A 16,067-nucleotide genomic window follows, 5' to 3' on the forward strand; every position below is an offset into this window, starting at 1 on the left:
CATGCTTGCCCTTGGCTCTTCCTACATGTCATACCGCGATTGGCCTTTATCTAGCCCCTTTGTCTCCCATGGTGTGGTGCAATGGTTCCCAGTCCCGCTTTTCTGACCTGTTTTAGCGGTTACCTTTAAGTATTTGATAGCGCATGTTATGTCCTTTCTGCATTGATGGCTTTAGGCAGCTCCTGCCACATTCCCTCTTTGTGCTCCAAATTTGCAGCCTTCGTGCAGCGTGCAGGTTCCCACGATCACGGGATTTGAACCGTCCCTTAGGCTTATATAAACTTCTCCCCTGTGTAGCAGATCGTTCCTCATTTCCTTCTTGCTCCGAGCAAGTGCTTTTGGTCCATTTCTTTTCTGAAGCTTCCCGTGTTTACTTTGCCACTCTTCCCTATCCTCTTATGGCTCCTATGAATCCCGCTCGTGTGGCCCCAAAAGAATCTAAGACCTTATTTGGCACAATGCATTTCTAATCTGCATCCACTATACGGTGCGTGTTTGTGGAGCAAGTGATGTGGAAGGATTGGACTTTTTTGTTTCATGATGCAGTAGATCTGCATTTTGTTTATTTTTTGCTTTAACATTTTCTTTTTGGTCATAACATTAACATGCTTTATCTTTTATTATTTAGATACCCATGAGTAAGAAGAACAAGAAAGAGCGATACCAAGAGGAGTTAGAAGAACGAATTGTGTCACTGATTGCATCATTATTTGTTAAGTAGGAAGTGAAGTTGTATATACCTACTAATGATCTTAAGACCGAATTGCATCTCCTCCCCTTCTAAATAAAGAATGGAGGGCAAGTCATGGGTTCCATATTGCCTGGCCGTGTGAGTTGCATTGGCCCGTGTAGTAAGAGAAATTTCTATATAGTTATCATACAAGCGGCTGCTACAGGGGTCACATTGGGTTTTTTTCCATACCTTTGACTTGTGGACTGTGACTGTGGCATGACTCACTGCATATGGTTTGAAGATAAAATCAATTTAATGCTATGATGATCTTTATGTCCTAGACAACTCCAACATTTAAATGCTTTTTAAATTTACCATATGCCTATATCAAAATCAGCTCAGCTTGGAAATCTCTATGTCAGAGGAGGAAAATTGATTTAAATTTTTTAGTTGATGTAATTAATATTCACCAAATTATTCAGGATCATGTATTCTTGATATGTGCCACTTGACCTATTAAACAGTAAATCTTTTCAATTTTATATCTATCTTGTGCTCTGGTCCATTAGCATTGAAAAACTCATTCTACGGTAATCTGAGTATCAGTTTGTTATCAACAAGTTTCAATTAAGCCTTCTGAAGCATACCTTTGTGACGCTGCCTTGAGTGGATGTGTTTTATCAATTGAGGAGAATGGCAAATAGATGCCCAATGATTTTTATTTTTGGTTTGGAAGGAAAGGAATAGCAGAATGTTTGAGGGTGTGGAACTTTCATTTCATAAAATAAGTTGGTTTTTCTGGGATTGTTACATGTACTTGCCTACCCTGTTATGAGTTAGAAAGACCTCTTTGAGAGCCATGGCCCATTAACTTCAAATTCCATCAATCTTATTATTGATAATCATTGATTGGAGCCCAATCCTTTTGCTATGGTGAGAACGATTCCAAAGATTGATTGCCCAATAAAAGGAACAAAAATAATTTGGAAACTGCATTCAAAGGCTTATATTCTCATTTCAAGAATGTTGAATTGTCAGATATTTTGATAGAGTCAGAACAGAGACTGACTGGCTGGACAGTCTGAACTTGATGATCAAAATCGTGATACCTTATTCAATTACTGGGTTTTCTTTTATTTTGTTGGGGATCCATCAAGCATTGCCAGCTTGCCAGTAAAAAACCTGAGAAGAAAACAGAGGATATGTTTTTTCGATTAATTGGTGTAAAAGCAATTAATTCAAAGAGTAGTACTATACTTAAGCCTGCTATAGTGGCATACACCACACACCGGTGATCTGGAATTTTTTTTTTTAAATCGCTATAGTAAACACAGCGTTTTACTCAAGTATAATCCTGATTTTATTTCCCCCAAACCTGAGCTACGAATTTGAACGCCCGTTTCGCCGGTTTCTCCCTCCAACTTTGCCGGAGCTTCCGCTCGGTTTCCTTTCTTCGGCTGCCGCTACCATGCCGTCCGGCCACCGCTTGTCTTCCTGTCCAGCCAGCGTCTCCGTTCAAGGACACAGTTGAAATACAAGGTACAGTACATACCCCTTTGTATATAGATCTGAAATTTTGGCCTGTGGTCTGTCGAAAGCATTCCCAGAGAAAGTATACATAAAGAACATCTTCTCACTGATTCTTAGTGCTTCTTCTTGATATATGCTATAGAATTATTTTTTTATTTAAAGAAAAACATTTTATTATTTATTTTAGATGTCCATAGCAGGTGGGTTAGAGCATTTTGCGAGTCTTGGGTTAGAGCATTTCGCGGGTCCTGGGTTCCAATTTCGAAAGACAAAACTCACAATTATTAGACTCGTAGATTTTTATTAATTCCAGTGGTAAAAAGAACTTCCGCGTGTGGCAACACAACATGCACCAAAGAACATGGAGCGTGTTCATTGCAAAACATAATGCTAGCTTTTGTTACCAAGAAGCATTTGGACCACATGATCCAAAATTAAAGATTGGGTTTTGTACCAGACGATTTTTTTTTAATTGTTTTTTCATTTAAGTAGTTCCCTACTACAACAGTCTGATATTGATTAGCTACCAGACCAGTCAATTAGGATCCATGTTGCTTTTGCCATAAGAACTTTATGGTGATCATCTCTTTAAACTTGTTAAACTTTGAGTGTCAAATGTAATTGTAGTTAGTTTGAAGAAATTTGAAGTAACACAATTTATTTCTTGTTACTGCATTCTATAAATTCAATAGAAATAGCGTGATGGACAAAGAGGATGATAAAAGGCCACCCAGGCCTTCTACACCAATTCCACCAACTCAGGTATGATACATTAATGTCTTTCATAAAAAGGAAGGTGTCTCGATTCGATTTCAATTAGTTAATGTATTTTTATTTGTGTATTGTAGGGATATTATGGTCTAGGAAATGCCTACTACCCACCATTTATGATGCATCCAAATACATATCCGAATTCATATACATACGCATGGGGTAGCCAGGTACATATCTTTCGAAACTTTCAATTTTCAATTTTATCTTCCTTGAGTTCATTCTTACCCATTCTAACACCGTGCCTAATTACAACCCCCACCAATGCTGCCTTTTTTGACAATGTTAATCTACCCTCCGTCAACTAATGCAGAGGGTTCGGGTCGTCTTCAACAAACAACCCAGGTGAATTATATGCCTTACCTTTCAATTTTTTTTGAATAAATTGTTTATTTATTACCTGTTCTAATATCTTAATTATTACAGCCCTCACCAATGCCACCTCTTCCGACAGTACAGCTCATCTACCCTCCCTCGATTAATGCGGAAGAGTCGGGCCATGTTCAGCAACCTAACCAGGTTAGAATTTATACTCATTTTTTTTTGTTTACAAATTTTGGATCCCGTTCTAATATCGTGTTTGATTACAGCCCCCTCCAGTGCTACCTTTTCCGACAACGTTCATCTACCCTTCCTTGACACATGCGACGGAGTCGGTCCATGTTCAACAAACGAACCAGGTTCTTAATTTTGCATATAATCTTTTTTCCCTTACGTTGTTATGCATTCTAATATCGTGCTTGATTTCAGCCTCCTGCAATGCCACCCTTTTCGACAACCTTCATCTACCCTCCATCAACTAATATGGAGGAGTCCGGTCATGTTCAAGAAAATAAACAGGTAACTACATTCTTTTTATTGCATTTTTGTGATTTAGTGGATTATTACCCGTAATGTATTAGTTCATCTACCTGATTACAGCTCCCACCGTCACGCCCTTCATCAAGTGTTGGAGAGGAGTTGAGAAGCTTAGAAAATTCTACAACTAATCCATCGACTAATGCAACATTTATATCTGAAAGTGAAACAGATGTTGGAAATACATCTGTTTTAAACAAACAGAATGAAGAAGCCGATGAGATAAATGAAGAAGATTCTGATAATGACCAAGTTGAAGAGGATCCGAAACCTGGTATGGTTTTTGCCACTGAACATGAGCTTATGGCTTATTATAAGCGATATGCAAAGCAAAAAGGTTTGGTGTTATAACACAACGGACGAAGAGAGAGACAGATGAGAGGGTGAGGTATTTGACGATTGGGTATGCTCGAGGTGGCAAGTACCAACCTAGCCATACTAATATCTCGAGGCCACGACCAACTATTAAAACGGATTGTAAGGCAATGATAAATGCCAACTTGGTGAAGGGTACTTGGGAGGTGATCACTATTGAGAATGCTCATAATCACAGCACTGTCAGCCCCCAAAAATCTAGATGCTTTAGATTGCACAAGCATTTAGACGAATACAGTCAGAGGATGCTTGACTTGAACGACAGAGCTGGTATTAGAATGAACAAGAATTTTAATGCACTTGTTGTTGATGCAGGGGGGTTCGAGAATCTTGATTTCCAAGAAAAAAACTGTCGAAATTTTATTGATAAAGCCAGGAAATTAAGGTTGGGTAAAGGGGGTGGAGAAGCACTTACTGAGTATTTCAAGAGGATGAGGTTACAGAATGATGGTTTTACATATATGATTGATGTGGATGAGGAGTTGAGATTGAGGAATGTGTTTTGGGCTGATGCACGTAGTCGAGCAACGTATGAGTATTTTGGGGATGTGATCACATTCGATACGACATACCTAACCAATAGATACGATATGCCATTTGCTCCATTTGTTGTGGTAAATCACCATGGACAGTCTATACTATTAGGGGCTGGATTGCTTTCAAACGAGGACACAAGTACTTTCGTGTGGTTGTTTCGGGCATGGTTAGAATGCATGAATGGTCGTGCTCTAAAAGCGATCATTATTGACCAAGATCGAGCAATGAAGAGTGCCATTGTTTTGGTATTCCCAGACACACGTCATAGATATTGTCTATGGCATATAATGAGAAAATTGTCAGAAAATTGGGATCTCATACAATGTACAATGCAGGGTTGAAGACTTCCATCCAAAGTGCCCTATATGATTCACAGACATGCACAGAATTTGAGATGAAATGGGGGCAACTTATTCAGAAGTATGGACTTGGTGATAATGCATGGTTGCAAGGGTTGTACAACTAGAGGTCGTTCTGGGTACTGGTGTACCTTAAGGGAGTATTTTGGGCTGGCATGAGTACAACTCAGAGGTCTGAAAGTATGAATGCTTTTTTCAATGGATTTGTGCATTCTGGTACCACGTTAAAAGAATTTGTCGATCAATTTGATAATGCGCTCAGGAAAAAGGTGGAGCTCGAGACGACAGCTGATTTCAATTCCTCCAACCAAACCATCCCATGTTCATCGGCATTCCACATTGAGAAGCAATTTCAATCGCTGTATACGAGTGCAAAATTTAAAGAAGTCAAAAGAGAGGTGTGGGGAATGATTTTATGTAATTGCATACTTATCAGTAAGGATGGTTGCATTTCAACCTATTATGTTTTGGATGAAATTACCACTGATGATGACCATGTTAAGAGCGCGAAGTACACAGTTTACTTTAACCAGGAGAAAATTGATGTTAAATGCACATGTGCATTATTTGAGATGAGGGGGATTCTTTGTAGGCATGCATTGAACGTTTGCCAAATGAATAAGATTCATGCATTGCCGGATAAGTATATCTTGGATCGATGGTAGAAGGACTTAAAGAGGAGATATATAGTGGTAAAAAGTAGCTATGACGACTTGCAACAGAGTGCGGACTCAGGAAGGTATGAGTTCGTAGTTAAACGGTGCCTCACTTGGGCAACCCGTGTTTGCCCAAGTGATGACCATGTTACTACATTCATTTCCTACTTGGATGAATTTGAAAATAAATTTAAAAGATTAACACTTGAGTCTGGTTCAAGCAAGGTAAAAGAGACTATGGTCACGGACAAGAGTAAGAAAATCTTAAGCCCCCACATTGTTCAAGGGAAAGGGAGGCCACCAACGAAAAGAAAGGTTCTGCCTGTGGAGAAAGCTGCAATGAAGCGAAAGAAGAAACCGGTAAAACACAGTTTAATTATAGTGTTAATTATTGATTGCTTAAGATTGCAGTCTATATTTGTTTCTAATGGATGTGATTATTTTTTTTATCTTTTAATTAATTTAGACTTGTAGGAAAATATTTAATGATGCATCACAGGAGGGTGAGGTATCGGAAGCTCCAAAAACTGATAAGGTAATAGGTTTCCCTTACGTGCTGGGGAATGATTTTGCTTTATTGTGTTTTCGGAATTTTTTAGTAATCGGGTTGTATTTTTTAGATATTTTTAGGTACTCAGTGGTTGCCAGGATGATGTTGTTGTTCTAACACAATGCAGTACTGTCACACAGCCACCGCCAACAGTTAATGATGAGAAATGACGTTATGGTTGGAAATTTGCTTTTTGATGAGAAGAAGGGTTTCGTGATGTATTTTTATGGTTCTGATGTATTTTGAAATCTTTTGGTCGTTGTGATGTAATTGAAAATAATGTGATGCTTGTGGTGTATTTTGATGTATTCTGGACTAAGCGAGGTTAGATTTTGATGCGTTATTTGTCATATCGATGTAATGGAAGTTATAAGATTCATTTTTGTGATGGGAGAATGCATTATCAGTTCGTTTGGCAAGAAATATGTATAGATATTTATGGGTATTTACTGAATCTATTCACCAACTTATTTGTAATATAATGTTGGAAATATGCCTTGGCAAGTTGTGATTTAATTGGTGTGATATCTATCAGGTGAAGTATACTAAGGTTTGCCATATAGTGATATTTAGTGGTTATTTTTATGGTTGTGATTATGCATGGTGCGATATCTATCAGGTGAACCAGTGCCACGTTTGCCATATCGTGATGTATATTGGCATATTTATTGGAAAATTATTTGGTTATTTGGTAGGTTGTGATTTATTTGTGCATTTTGGTATAATATCAGGTGAATTATACTCCAATGAATATCTTTTGCCATGTTCAACAAATTAGGTGAAGAGATATACGCCATGTTCAACATCCAGGAACCATCTATTTTACATATCATAAGTTTACAACCGATTCAACATCTAGCCATATTAAACATCTAGAAACCTATCCATTTTACATACCAAAAGTTTACAAACTACTAAAACTTGATGATCTCCCTTCCCAACAAAAAGAAAAATACGCTTAAATATGACTAATACGAACTATCCATTTCCGTCTAACTTCGATCTTTTGCATTTATGGTCCAAGCCAACCAAATATTATTACAATTGATACCACCCAATACATACACAAAGAGATACGAATACATCTATTTTGTATGACCAAGTTGGAAATATGCTCCTCTTTCTTGTAAAGAACATCTTCTCTCTCAAGTAATTTATCTTCCTTTTCCTGAACTTTATACTCACGGAGCAATACATCATCTTTCCTTTTTCGAACTGCATTCTCTCTTATACGAATTTTTTCATCTACCAATTGAAATATATCTGCCAATAAGAAGAATTGGCACTTTGCTTCTCCCTGCAGTGCAAAATGTATATTTGAACCAAGTATGAATATGACACGTTAAAAAGCAATACAAGATTCATGCAAAAAAATAATGTTTTACCGTGTTGTATTTCGGGCATGCAAAAAACCTTCTTCCAGGATTTTTGTTAGTTTTGGAGGTCTTTAATGGGGCTTTCAAGCCACACCAACAGGTTGGTGATTCGACAAAATCATCAACCACACATGATGATGCGCTTGATGCCATAGGTTATCTATCTCAAACAATGCAGAAGAATTTTACACCATTTCAAGAAAGTAAGTAGAATGAGCAATTATGATGTTCAACAAGTTGTTAAAATGTGATTTTAAATGGAACTCCAACCAAACAAATTAGTAACTGCCAAATTTATAAGTGATGTTTATTTTTATTGAAAAATTCTCAACACCACAACAAGATAAGCAATCTGACATGCAATTGCAGCCAATGAACTCTAGAGCAAGTAGAATTTCTTTCCCTAGAAGTTCATCTATCTCAACTGAAATTTAATCACTTAATGATCTCCACCTACTCACCTATATCTGAATTGATTTCTTTACTTACTCACCTAGCTTATAATTTCAAATAAATTCTTAACATAACTGAAGAAATTAATTAACTCCCCTCCTCCATATCAGGTTGAATAGACCACTCTTAAAAAATAGGTATGAGTTATCAAATTATCATTATCTTCTTTTTACTTATGAGAAGTGATGAGATTATACCCTTTCTCATAAACACCTGCAGATCATGAAAAGGGAATACATTACAGAGAATATCAATTTTATTTATGCTACCTGTCCTATATATATATTCCTTCCCAAGGAAAAAGAAAGTGTAGTAATAATCATACTATGGACAGTACTGCAGTGTAAACCATGAGAAAAGACAATAAAACAGCGTATGAGAAAGCCATGATGATCTGCCCAGAAGTTGAAGAACAGAGGGTCAAGCCAAGCCCTTACTTATCATTTCACTTATCAATCTTTCAGAGCATAAGAAATCTGCTCTTTTCTATAAACAATATTTGGCCAAATGGTAATGAATTCGGATATAATGGAGAACTTAAGCCTTTCAAACACTACATAACAAGAAAAAACTAAAACTAAAAAAGAAACAGATTCATAACATTCTCATCATTCCTTACAAAGATATTAGCCCACAAGCTCAAAGTATTCTTTGTCAATAACACTCTTTGGATGAACTCAGAAGAATTCTTTTTCAATACCTTATTTTTGTGGACTTCTGTGTTGTTTTCAATGGGGCTAGTTTTCATGAATTTCTTGTAGCCATTTCTAGTACTAACCTATAACTAGTTCTAACCTATTTACTTGATTCAATAAAATTTTATTTTACCTATCCAAAACAAAATATAAATAAAAACATGTTAACAAAGGCAGCACAGAAAAGCTAGAAATCTCAACAAAACTATAGATAAGATGTGACAAAAACATTGGTTCTATTGCAAATTACGCTAAGCAAAAGCTATACCCTAAACAAAGGAAAATTAATTAAATAGAAAGTGACTTTTAGATTGATTATAAATTGAAGACTTTAGATTATATTCAAAAAGGTATCACAAAAAGAGCTTGTTAGAAAGGCAAACTTGCACACGACCGCAACATCAAAGCAGTAATCTTTGGAGACACAAAGGCTAATACACATTGAGTTATAGCAGTACAGCACAACCTTAGAAACCATATCTCCAAGCATTAATATCTCCAAGCATTAATAAACTAAAAAACAAAAAATATGAAATTTAGCTTTCAAAACAAAAACATTGATCCAATTAAAAAGAAGATACAAGGAACAAAGACTGCCGGACATGTGATGATTTACTAGGTCTTGCATGGCCATTTTCCATGGGCTGATGTATTGTGATTAATGCTCCAGATAAATAAAATTAATACAACAGGATATTGTTTTTCTGGCTCTCAATGAATGAGGCCTTGATTCACAAAAAGAGCTTGTTAGAAAGACAAACTTGCACACAATCGCAACATCAAAGCAGTAATCTTTGGAGACACAAAGGCTAATACACATTGAGTTATAGCAGTATAACACAACCTTAGAAACCATATCTCCAAGCATTAATATCTCCAAGCATTAATAAACTAAAAAAAATTAAAACAAAAAAAACCAACCAAGTGAGAAATGGAATAACCTTACCATCGTGGACGGGAAGATATTTGAAGCTTACGAAGGAGATGAACAGACCGGCCGATTCGGACTTGAGCGGAGGAAGGGTCTCAAAGATCTCGATTACCGGTGATCTGGAAATTTCTAGGTTTTTCTGTGGGTTTGAGGGAGACGCAACAGAGTGCGGGGGAATCGTATTGCTCGGTTTCGGGGAGGGGGGGGGGGGGGGAAGGGGTGCTGCAGACGCTGGTTTTCAGAGGAGTTCTAGGGTTTTCTGTGGGTTCGAGGGAGACGCAACTTCCAAACGATGGAATCGTGTTATTCCGTTTCGGGGAGGGGGGGAAGGGAGAAAGGGACGCTCGGTTTTCAGAAGATCAGTTCTCGGGGAGGAGGGAACCGTGCCGTATCGCAGTTCTTGTTGAGAGGGTGGAAACGTTTTCGGGGAGGGTCGGGAGATGGGGGGGAGGAAGGTGAGATGGGGAGATGGCCTTCAGACAACCCGTGTAAGTGAAACCGTGACATGGCGGTCAGACCGGGTTCGCCATGTCACGGTGTGTGGTGTATGCAGGTGGACCGGCCTTTGAGTAGATTTTTCCTAATTCAAATGTCTAAAAATATGTACTTTTAGTTCAAATAAAAAGTTTTAATTGTATGGTGACCCTGATTCCAATTATGTTTGGCAAAGATTTGAGTTCATTAAATCTAAATTGTAATTCCATGGATGGGTTATCTAGACAAGGAAAAAAGACTGTTTAGCAAATGAGAAATTTCCATGGCGAATTGGGTTTCCCCTTGCAAATTTCTCAATCAACTAATACTATTCCAATTAATCAGAGTTAACTGGAAGAAGAGGGTGAGAGGTGGGTTTAGGTTCAGGTAGCTTACCGTGATAATTTAATAGAAAAAAAAAAAAAAAGGAGAAAATTTAGCTTACTATAGAGCAGTTCGATAGATGTTTAAGCAATTTGAATTGTAGAAGGTCATATGGATAAAGCTAAACACTGTGCTGGTCAAGTCACTTTATACATGGTAAGGTGCATAATCTCTCTCGTTTTTTTAATATTTCTAAATTTATGCAATTTGTTCTTTTAATTATTGATGGGGTTATTTTTTTTTGTATATATTCTGTGTACAAGGGTTTCGCTGCATGCACTTTTATTGAAATAAATACTAATAGAAAGGAACTGTTCACGCCGTTGTTAAGAATTGTTTGGGACCAGCAATTTGAATCATATCCAGTTCTGTAAACTTATTTGTATCCATTTTTAATGTTAAAGAATGAGTAATCATCCTCTTAATATGAATTGAACACAACGGCAATACAATATTTGTCTCCAATCTCCCCACAAAATGCTATAGGTGATCCCCATGAAACTGCTTTCAAGTTCTCCATTTGCATTTTTGGGTTTGACCTCTTTACCTATGATCCTGCAGCTAATTGCCGTGATCCTGCAGGCACCCTCAAATGAGAGCCAGAATTGAATTACTACTAAAGCAGCAAAGGCTTGCTCGGAAGGACGTCAAGGATATACTTCAGGTATGTATATTCATTAAGGCTGCTTTTCACTCCATCTGTATCAGTTCAGCCTAAGATCTGTGCCAGTGTCTTTGTAGGTCTTATTCAAATTCCCATCCTTGCTATGATAGTTGCTATATGATATCTAAAATTGTGACTTTGTTGAAAATTTTCTTTTTGTATACCAATTAAAGATTCTGATGAGTAAAGCTTTCAGAATTATATAACACCATTTTCACCCAATTTTTGCCCCTAGGTCCTCTGTGTTTTAGCATTCACCTGATTATGTTTGGTACTCCTGTTTTATGATGCTGGAATGCCCTTGTGGCTCACAGGAATTTCATGACAATATTGGTGATTTGGATAGACCGGAAGAGAGAGCGAGCACAAGGAAAGATTCATAGGTTTATTTTAGCCTTTTGATTTCTAAGGTTGTAGACTAAACTTGTGCCAAACTGAAGGTAGTTCCGCTGAAGGTAATGAGACTATGGGAGACATGTTTGTTTCATTGTAAAATGTTCCACCGTTTACATTCGAAGTAATCTTTTTATGAACTTCCATTCCTTGGAGCTAATTTTGCTGGGGACAACATTTTTTTTCCTTGTCTCAAGATTCCAGAATATATTTTTAGTTAGTTGGTGCCAAAATCATGATTTTCTATGACTCTTGAACGGTTAAAGGATGGCATAGAGTTATCGCACGATTCATGGAAAGAAGTTACACCTAATCCATTCAGGGAAGAGAAAGGAATAGATAAAGCTGATATATGCTTAAGTAGTACCTTTCATCCGTGCATTTTAAATTTTTATAGATATGTATATGTACGTAATAATTCCATCAGTTTTGAATGATTTAGTACGGTCTTTAGCTTGCTTTGGGTAAATAGGTGCTAATTAGTGGGTGAGATGACAGGAACTATATATCATCACTGCAATGTGATTATGTAACCCCTTTATTTTCACAGCGCCATGTCCAACGCACACAAGCGTTTATATATACTCTAAACAAGGAATACTAATAAAGAGTTTAAACGTAGAAGTCACACTTGAGAATTTCAGATAGCCCATATACATTAGCGACCTGAGGACAGAGAGAAAGAGGCGGTGGCATTTGATGTGGAGGATGCAGTTGACGTGGATGTGTCTCCTCGGATTTTCTTATCAGAATCAACGTAGGCTGGCATTGCTGGTGGCGGGTGCTCCATTGACCCCTTGCTTTTCAGTAAAACAGCTATTTCAGACATTGAGGGCCTCTGTGCAGCCGATGACTGAGTGCACATCAGAGCTATCTCTATTATTCTTTTCACTTCTTCTGATGTATAATCGTTTGGGTCTAAGGTATCGTCAACCAAGTCCAAATGCTTGCCATTCTCGTGCAGGTTCCATGCCTATTTGCACCGTAAAATAATAATAATAATAATAATAATAATAATAAAAAAGAAGTAGCGAATTTGAGAATTTGAATTAAAAGCAAAACATGAAGTGTGCGTATCAAGCAAGTAGAACCCAATTGATTTTGGACATTTACCCGTGAAAGAAGGTAGTCCCCATCATCTCCATTCTTCAGCTCGCGGCTTTTTCGGCCGCATATAATTTCAAGGACGACGACACCAAAGCTGTAGGTATCTACCTTTTCTGATAGCTGACCATGGATTGCATACTCGGGGGCCGTATATCCTCTGATGGATTTTCATATTATATCAGTTACTATTTAATAATCGTAAAGAACAAGAAAAAGAAGAAGTGATCACAGAGCTTGGAGTACCAGCTATCCTAGGCCATTACACATATAACCATAATAAAGTCATCATACAATTTATACAAAGCAGTCAAAACTGCGAAGGAATAGGAGTGAGCTGACTTACAACGTCCCTGCAAATCTGGTGCTGAGATGACTTTGATCCTCTGGTAGAAGTCTTGCTAACCCAAAGTCTGCAATCTTGGGCTGGAAATCATCATCCAGAAGAATGTTGCTGGTTTTTATATCTCTATGTATGATACATACGTGGAATTCCTCGTGTAGATAAGCAAGGCCCTTGGCTGTGCCCAGGATTATATCATTTCTCTGTTTCCAGTTGAGAGATCCTCGTCTTTCCCCTGTATCCCATAATTAACAATGCTTAGATTAAGTTTTAAGAAATTCAAATACGGTTTCAAGGTTTCTAAAGATCAAAGAGTTGAGCTGAAGTTACCAAATAAGAACTTATCCAGACTACTGTTTGCCATGTATTCATAGACAAGAAGTTGCTCTGGTCCTTTGCTACAACACCCAAGAAGACGGATAAGATTCCGATGATGAACATTACTTATAAGCTTCACTTCACTCTCAAAATCTGCCTTTGCCCTCAAGGATTTCCCTATATCTAGTTTCTTGACAGCAACTATCTTCCCATTTTTCAGAGTTCCCTAGTCAATGATGCAGAGATAAAAAGCAAGGAAACGTCGTCAGCATACAACCAGCAGAGGATTAAATGCAATACTAAACGTAGATAAAGATCTGATAACTATTAAAATGGGAGGTGTAAAGAGAACATCGATGCCTTTTCATACTGCACGACCTTAGTTTCACAGGATCAAGGATTAGAAAAGGAAGAGGGAGTAAACTCATAGAAGAAGTGATGCAAGATGGGCACGATTTTTGTTCTCTCTCTAATTTTACCTTGTATACGTCACCAAATCCTCCTTCTCCAAGTTTGTTTTTTTCGCTAAAATTATTTGTTGCCGATTTCAAGTCCTTGAACTTGTAATTCACCGGACCTCGCAGTTCAGTTGCTCCTAATATGTCACCTGCTATGGAGGGAAGCAATTACAGTCGTCTCATAAATGTAGAAAACTTGTTATAATTACTGATAAATGAGCAACGTGCATCCAAAATTAATTATTATCATAGAAAATGACCAAAGCTTAGAGTGAAGAAGCAGAAGACATGGTTTTCGAAATAGACAGAAATTGGACTAAGGACCAAGAAAAAGAGAATAATTGCACTTTATTCCTTCCAAGTGTATTGTACTTTGATGGTAAAATGGTCGAATGCGTATTCAGAATATTTACCTGCAGTCATTAACTTCATTATATGATGTCAAAATATTGAAAACGTGATTTGAAGAAAGAGGAAATTATGAAGAAAATCACAAATTTTATACCTAATTTACCTAGAAGAAGAAGGAAAAAAGAAGAACATAAATCGTCATAACTAAAATATTACTGGAAAATCACAGTGAGCTCAGGTAGCTTTACCTCTAAAAGCTGCCTTGGGCCTTCTTGACAGTGAAAACCAGACTAACAAAGCTATAATGAGAAGAGCACCTACACCTCCAACTAGTCCTCCAATAATGGCTTTCTTCTTACTCGAACTTCCTGTGATTGAAAATAGGGGGCATGAACAATTACGACAACGAGATGTTGGAGGATAACATCATGGCCCAACAGTATGCGAGCAAAAAAATGATATATTGACTACAAAGACCCACCATTTCCAAGGTAAGGACTGATGTTAGTTGTTTGGTTATCAGCAAAGAAGGCGGTGTCCGAGTACCTAAGGAAACACCCAGCATCAACTGCCCTAGCATTTTTACCAGGAAGACATATCTTTGCATTGGTGTAAGCAAGTTTCAAGCAATCCAGACAAGCAGTCTCACTAGCTGTTTCCACACACTGTGCCACACCATACACAGTACCACCAACAACCGCCACTTCCTTCTTACTCGCAGCAAAGAAACCATTTATCTTGGGAGTCGCAACTTGGAGATCCAATAACAATGCTTCCACAGCTGTAGTAAAATAGGGGCTTGGGATGCCGTCTGATTGTCACAAATCCCTACGCTACCAAGGTGTGTGGTCTGGTCATAGAAGCTGGCGCTCTCGTACCTGAAAATATTGCAGCATCCAACATCAAACTTCTCTGTTGATGCACCAAATCCATAATGGTTTCTATTCACTACACCGAAGCGAAAGTTGGCTGTCTGTTAGAGTGCTTTAACATGGAATTTTAAAAACAATATTGATTTAACTAGCTAGCAAGTGCAGGAAGCCTGATCAGTTGTTTCTCTCTCTCTCTCTCTCTCTCTCTCTCTCTCTCTCTCTCTCTCTCTCTCTCTCTCTCTCTCTCTCTCACACACACACACACACACTATATGATCACAAAACATTTATCATCGTATTGTAAAGATTATGGTTGAACTGAAAGTACAATGGTACTCAATCAACTAAAAAATATATATATAATTATCAAGCAAAAAAAAAAAAAAAAAGGTAAGAAGAGTTTGTACCTGAGGAAGCAGCCATCGTTGATGACACGAGCACCGTTGGCAGCAGAGCAGTAGCGGATTTGAGACTCGGCTGCGGTGAAACAAGCAATGCAGTCTGCAGTGGAGAGGTAGTTCCTGCACTGCACCATGGCGTAGGCCTGTCGTGCAGTCGCGAAGTATTTGTTGCTGCCGTTGTTCAACTGTGCTCTGAGCTCCAAGAACGTCGCGTTCAGTTTGGTATAGAAATCCGAGACGTTGGACACGTTGTAGGGGCTGCAGCCCCTGTTCAACAGATTGATCTCCGGGTCTGCAACGACGCCCACTCTCAAACACCACCAGTACCATGTTGCGGTAATTATCAATACCATGTGCATGATCTTTCTATGTGGGTCGTTCATGATGATCTTCAACCTTTTAAGATCAAACACAGAATCTGAAAAATATGTAGTTAAAAGTTTGCCTTTTATATCTAAAGACAAGAATATCTTCCGTTGACGTGCCTGAATTACAATAGAGTTATGCTAAGTACACGAGAATTTGCGGACCGATTTGCTCA

At 37.9% G+C, this 16,067-nt stretch overlaps 1 protein-coding gene and 1 pseudogene across 1 annotated transcript; one reads left to right on the top strand and one right to left on the bottom strand.

Moving 5' to 3' along the window:
• Positions 1-4,317: 4,317 nt before the first annotated feature.
• LOC122305769 (protein FAR1-RELATED SEQUENCE 7-like) lies at positions 4,318-5,210 on the top strand. The gene is made up of 2 exons (XM_043118319.1): positions 4,318-4,882; positions 5,080-5,210. The coding sequence occupies exons 1-2, from the start codon at positions 4,318-4,320 to the stop codon at positions 5,208-5,210; spliced, it is 696 nt and encodes a 231-aa protein (XP_042974253.1).
• A 6,975-nt stretch (positions 5,211-12,185) lies between these two features.
• On the bottom strand, positions 12,186-16,051 carry LOC122302286 (annotated as a pseudogene).
• Between the last annotated feature and the right edge of the window lie 16 nt (positions 16,052-16,067).

The sequence above is a fragment of the Carya illinoinensis genome, chromosome 3, assembly GCF_018687715.1.
Source record: "Carya illinoinensis cultivar Pawnee chromosome 3, C.illinoinensisPawnee_v1, whole genome shotgun sequence".
Lineage (NCBI taxonomy): Eukaryota > Viridiplantae > Streptophyta > Magnoliopsida > Fagales > Juglandaceae > Carya > Carya illinoinensis.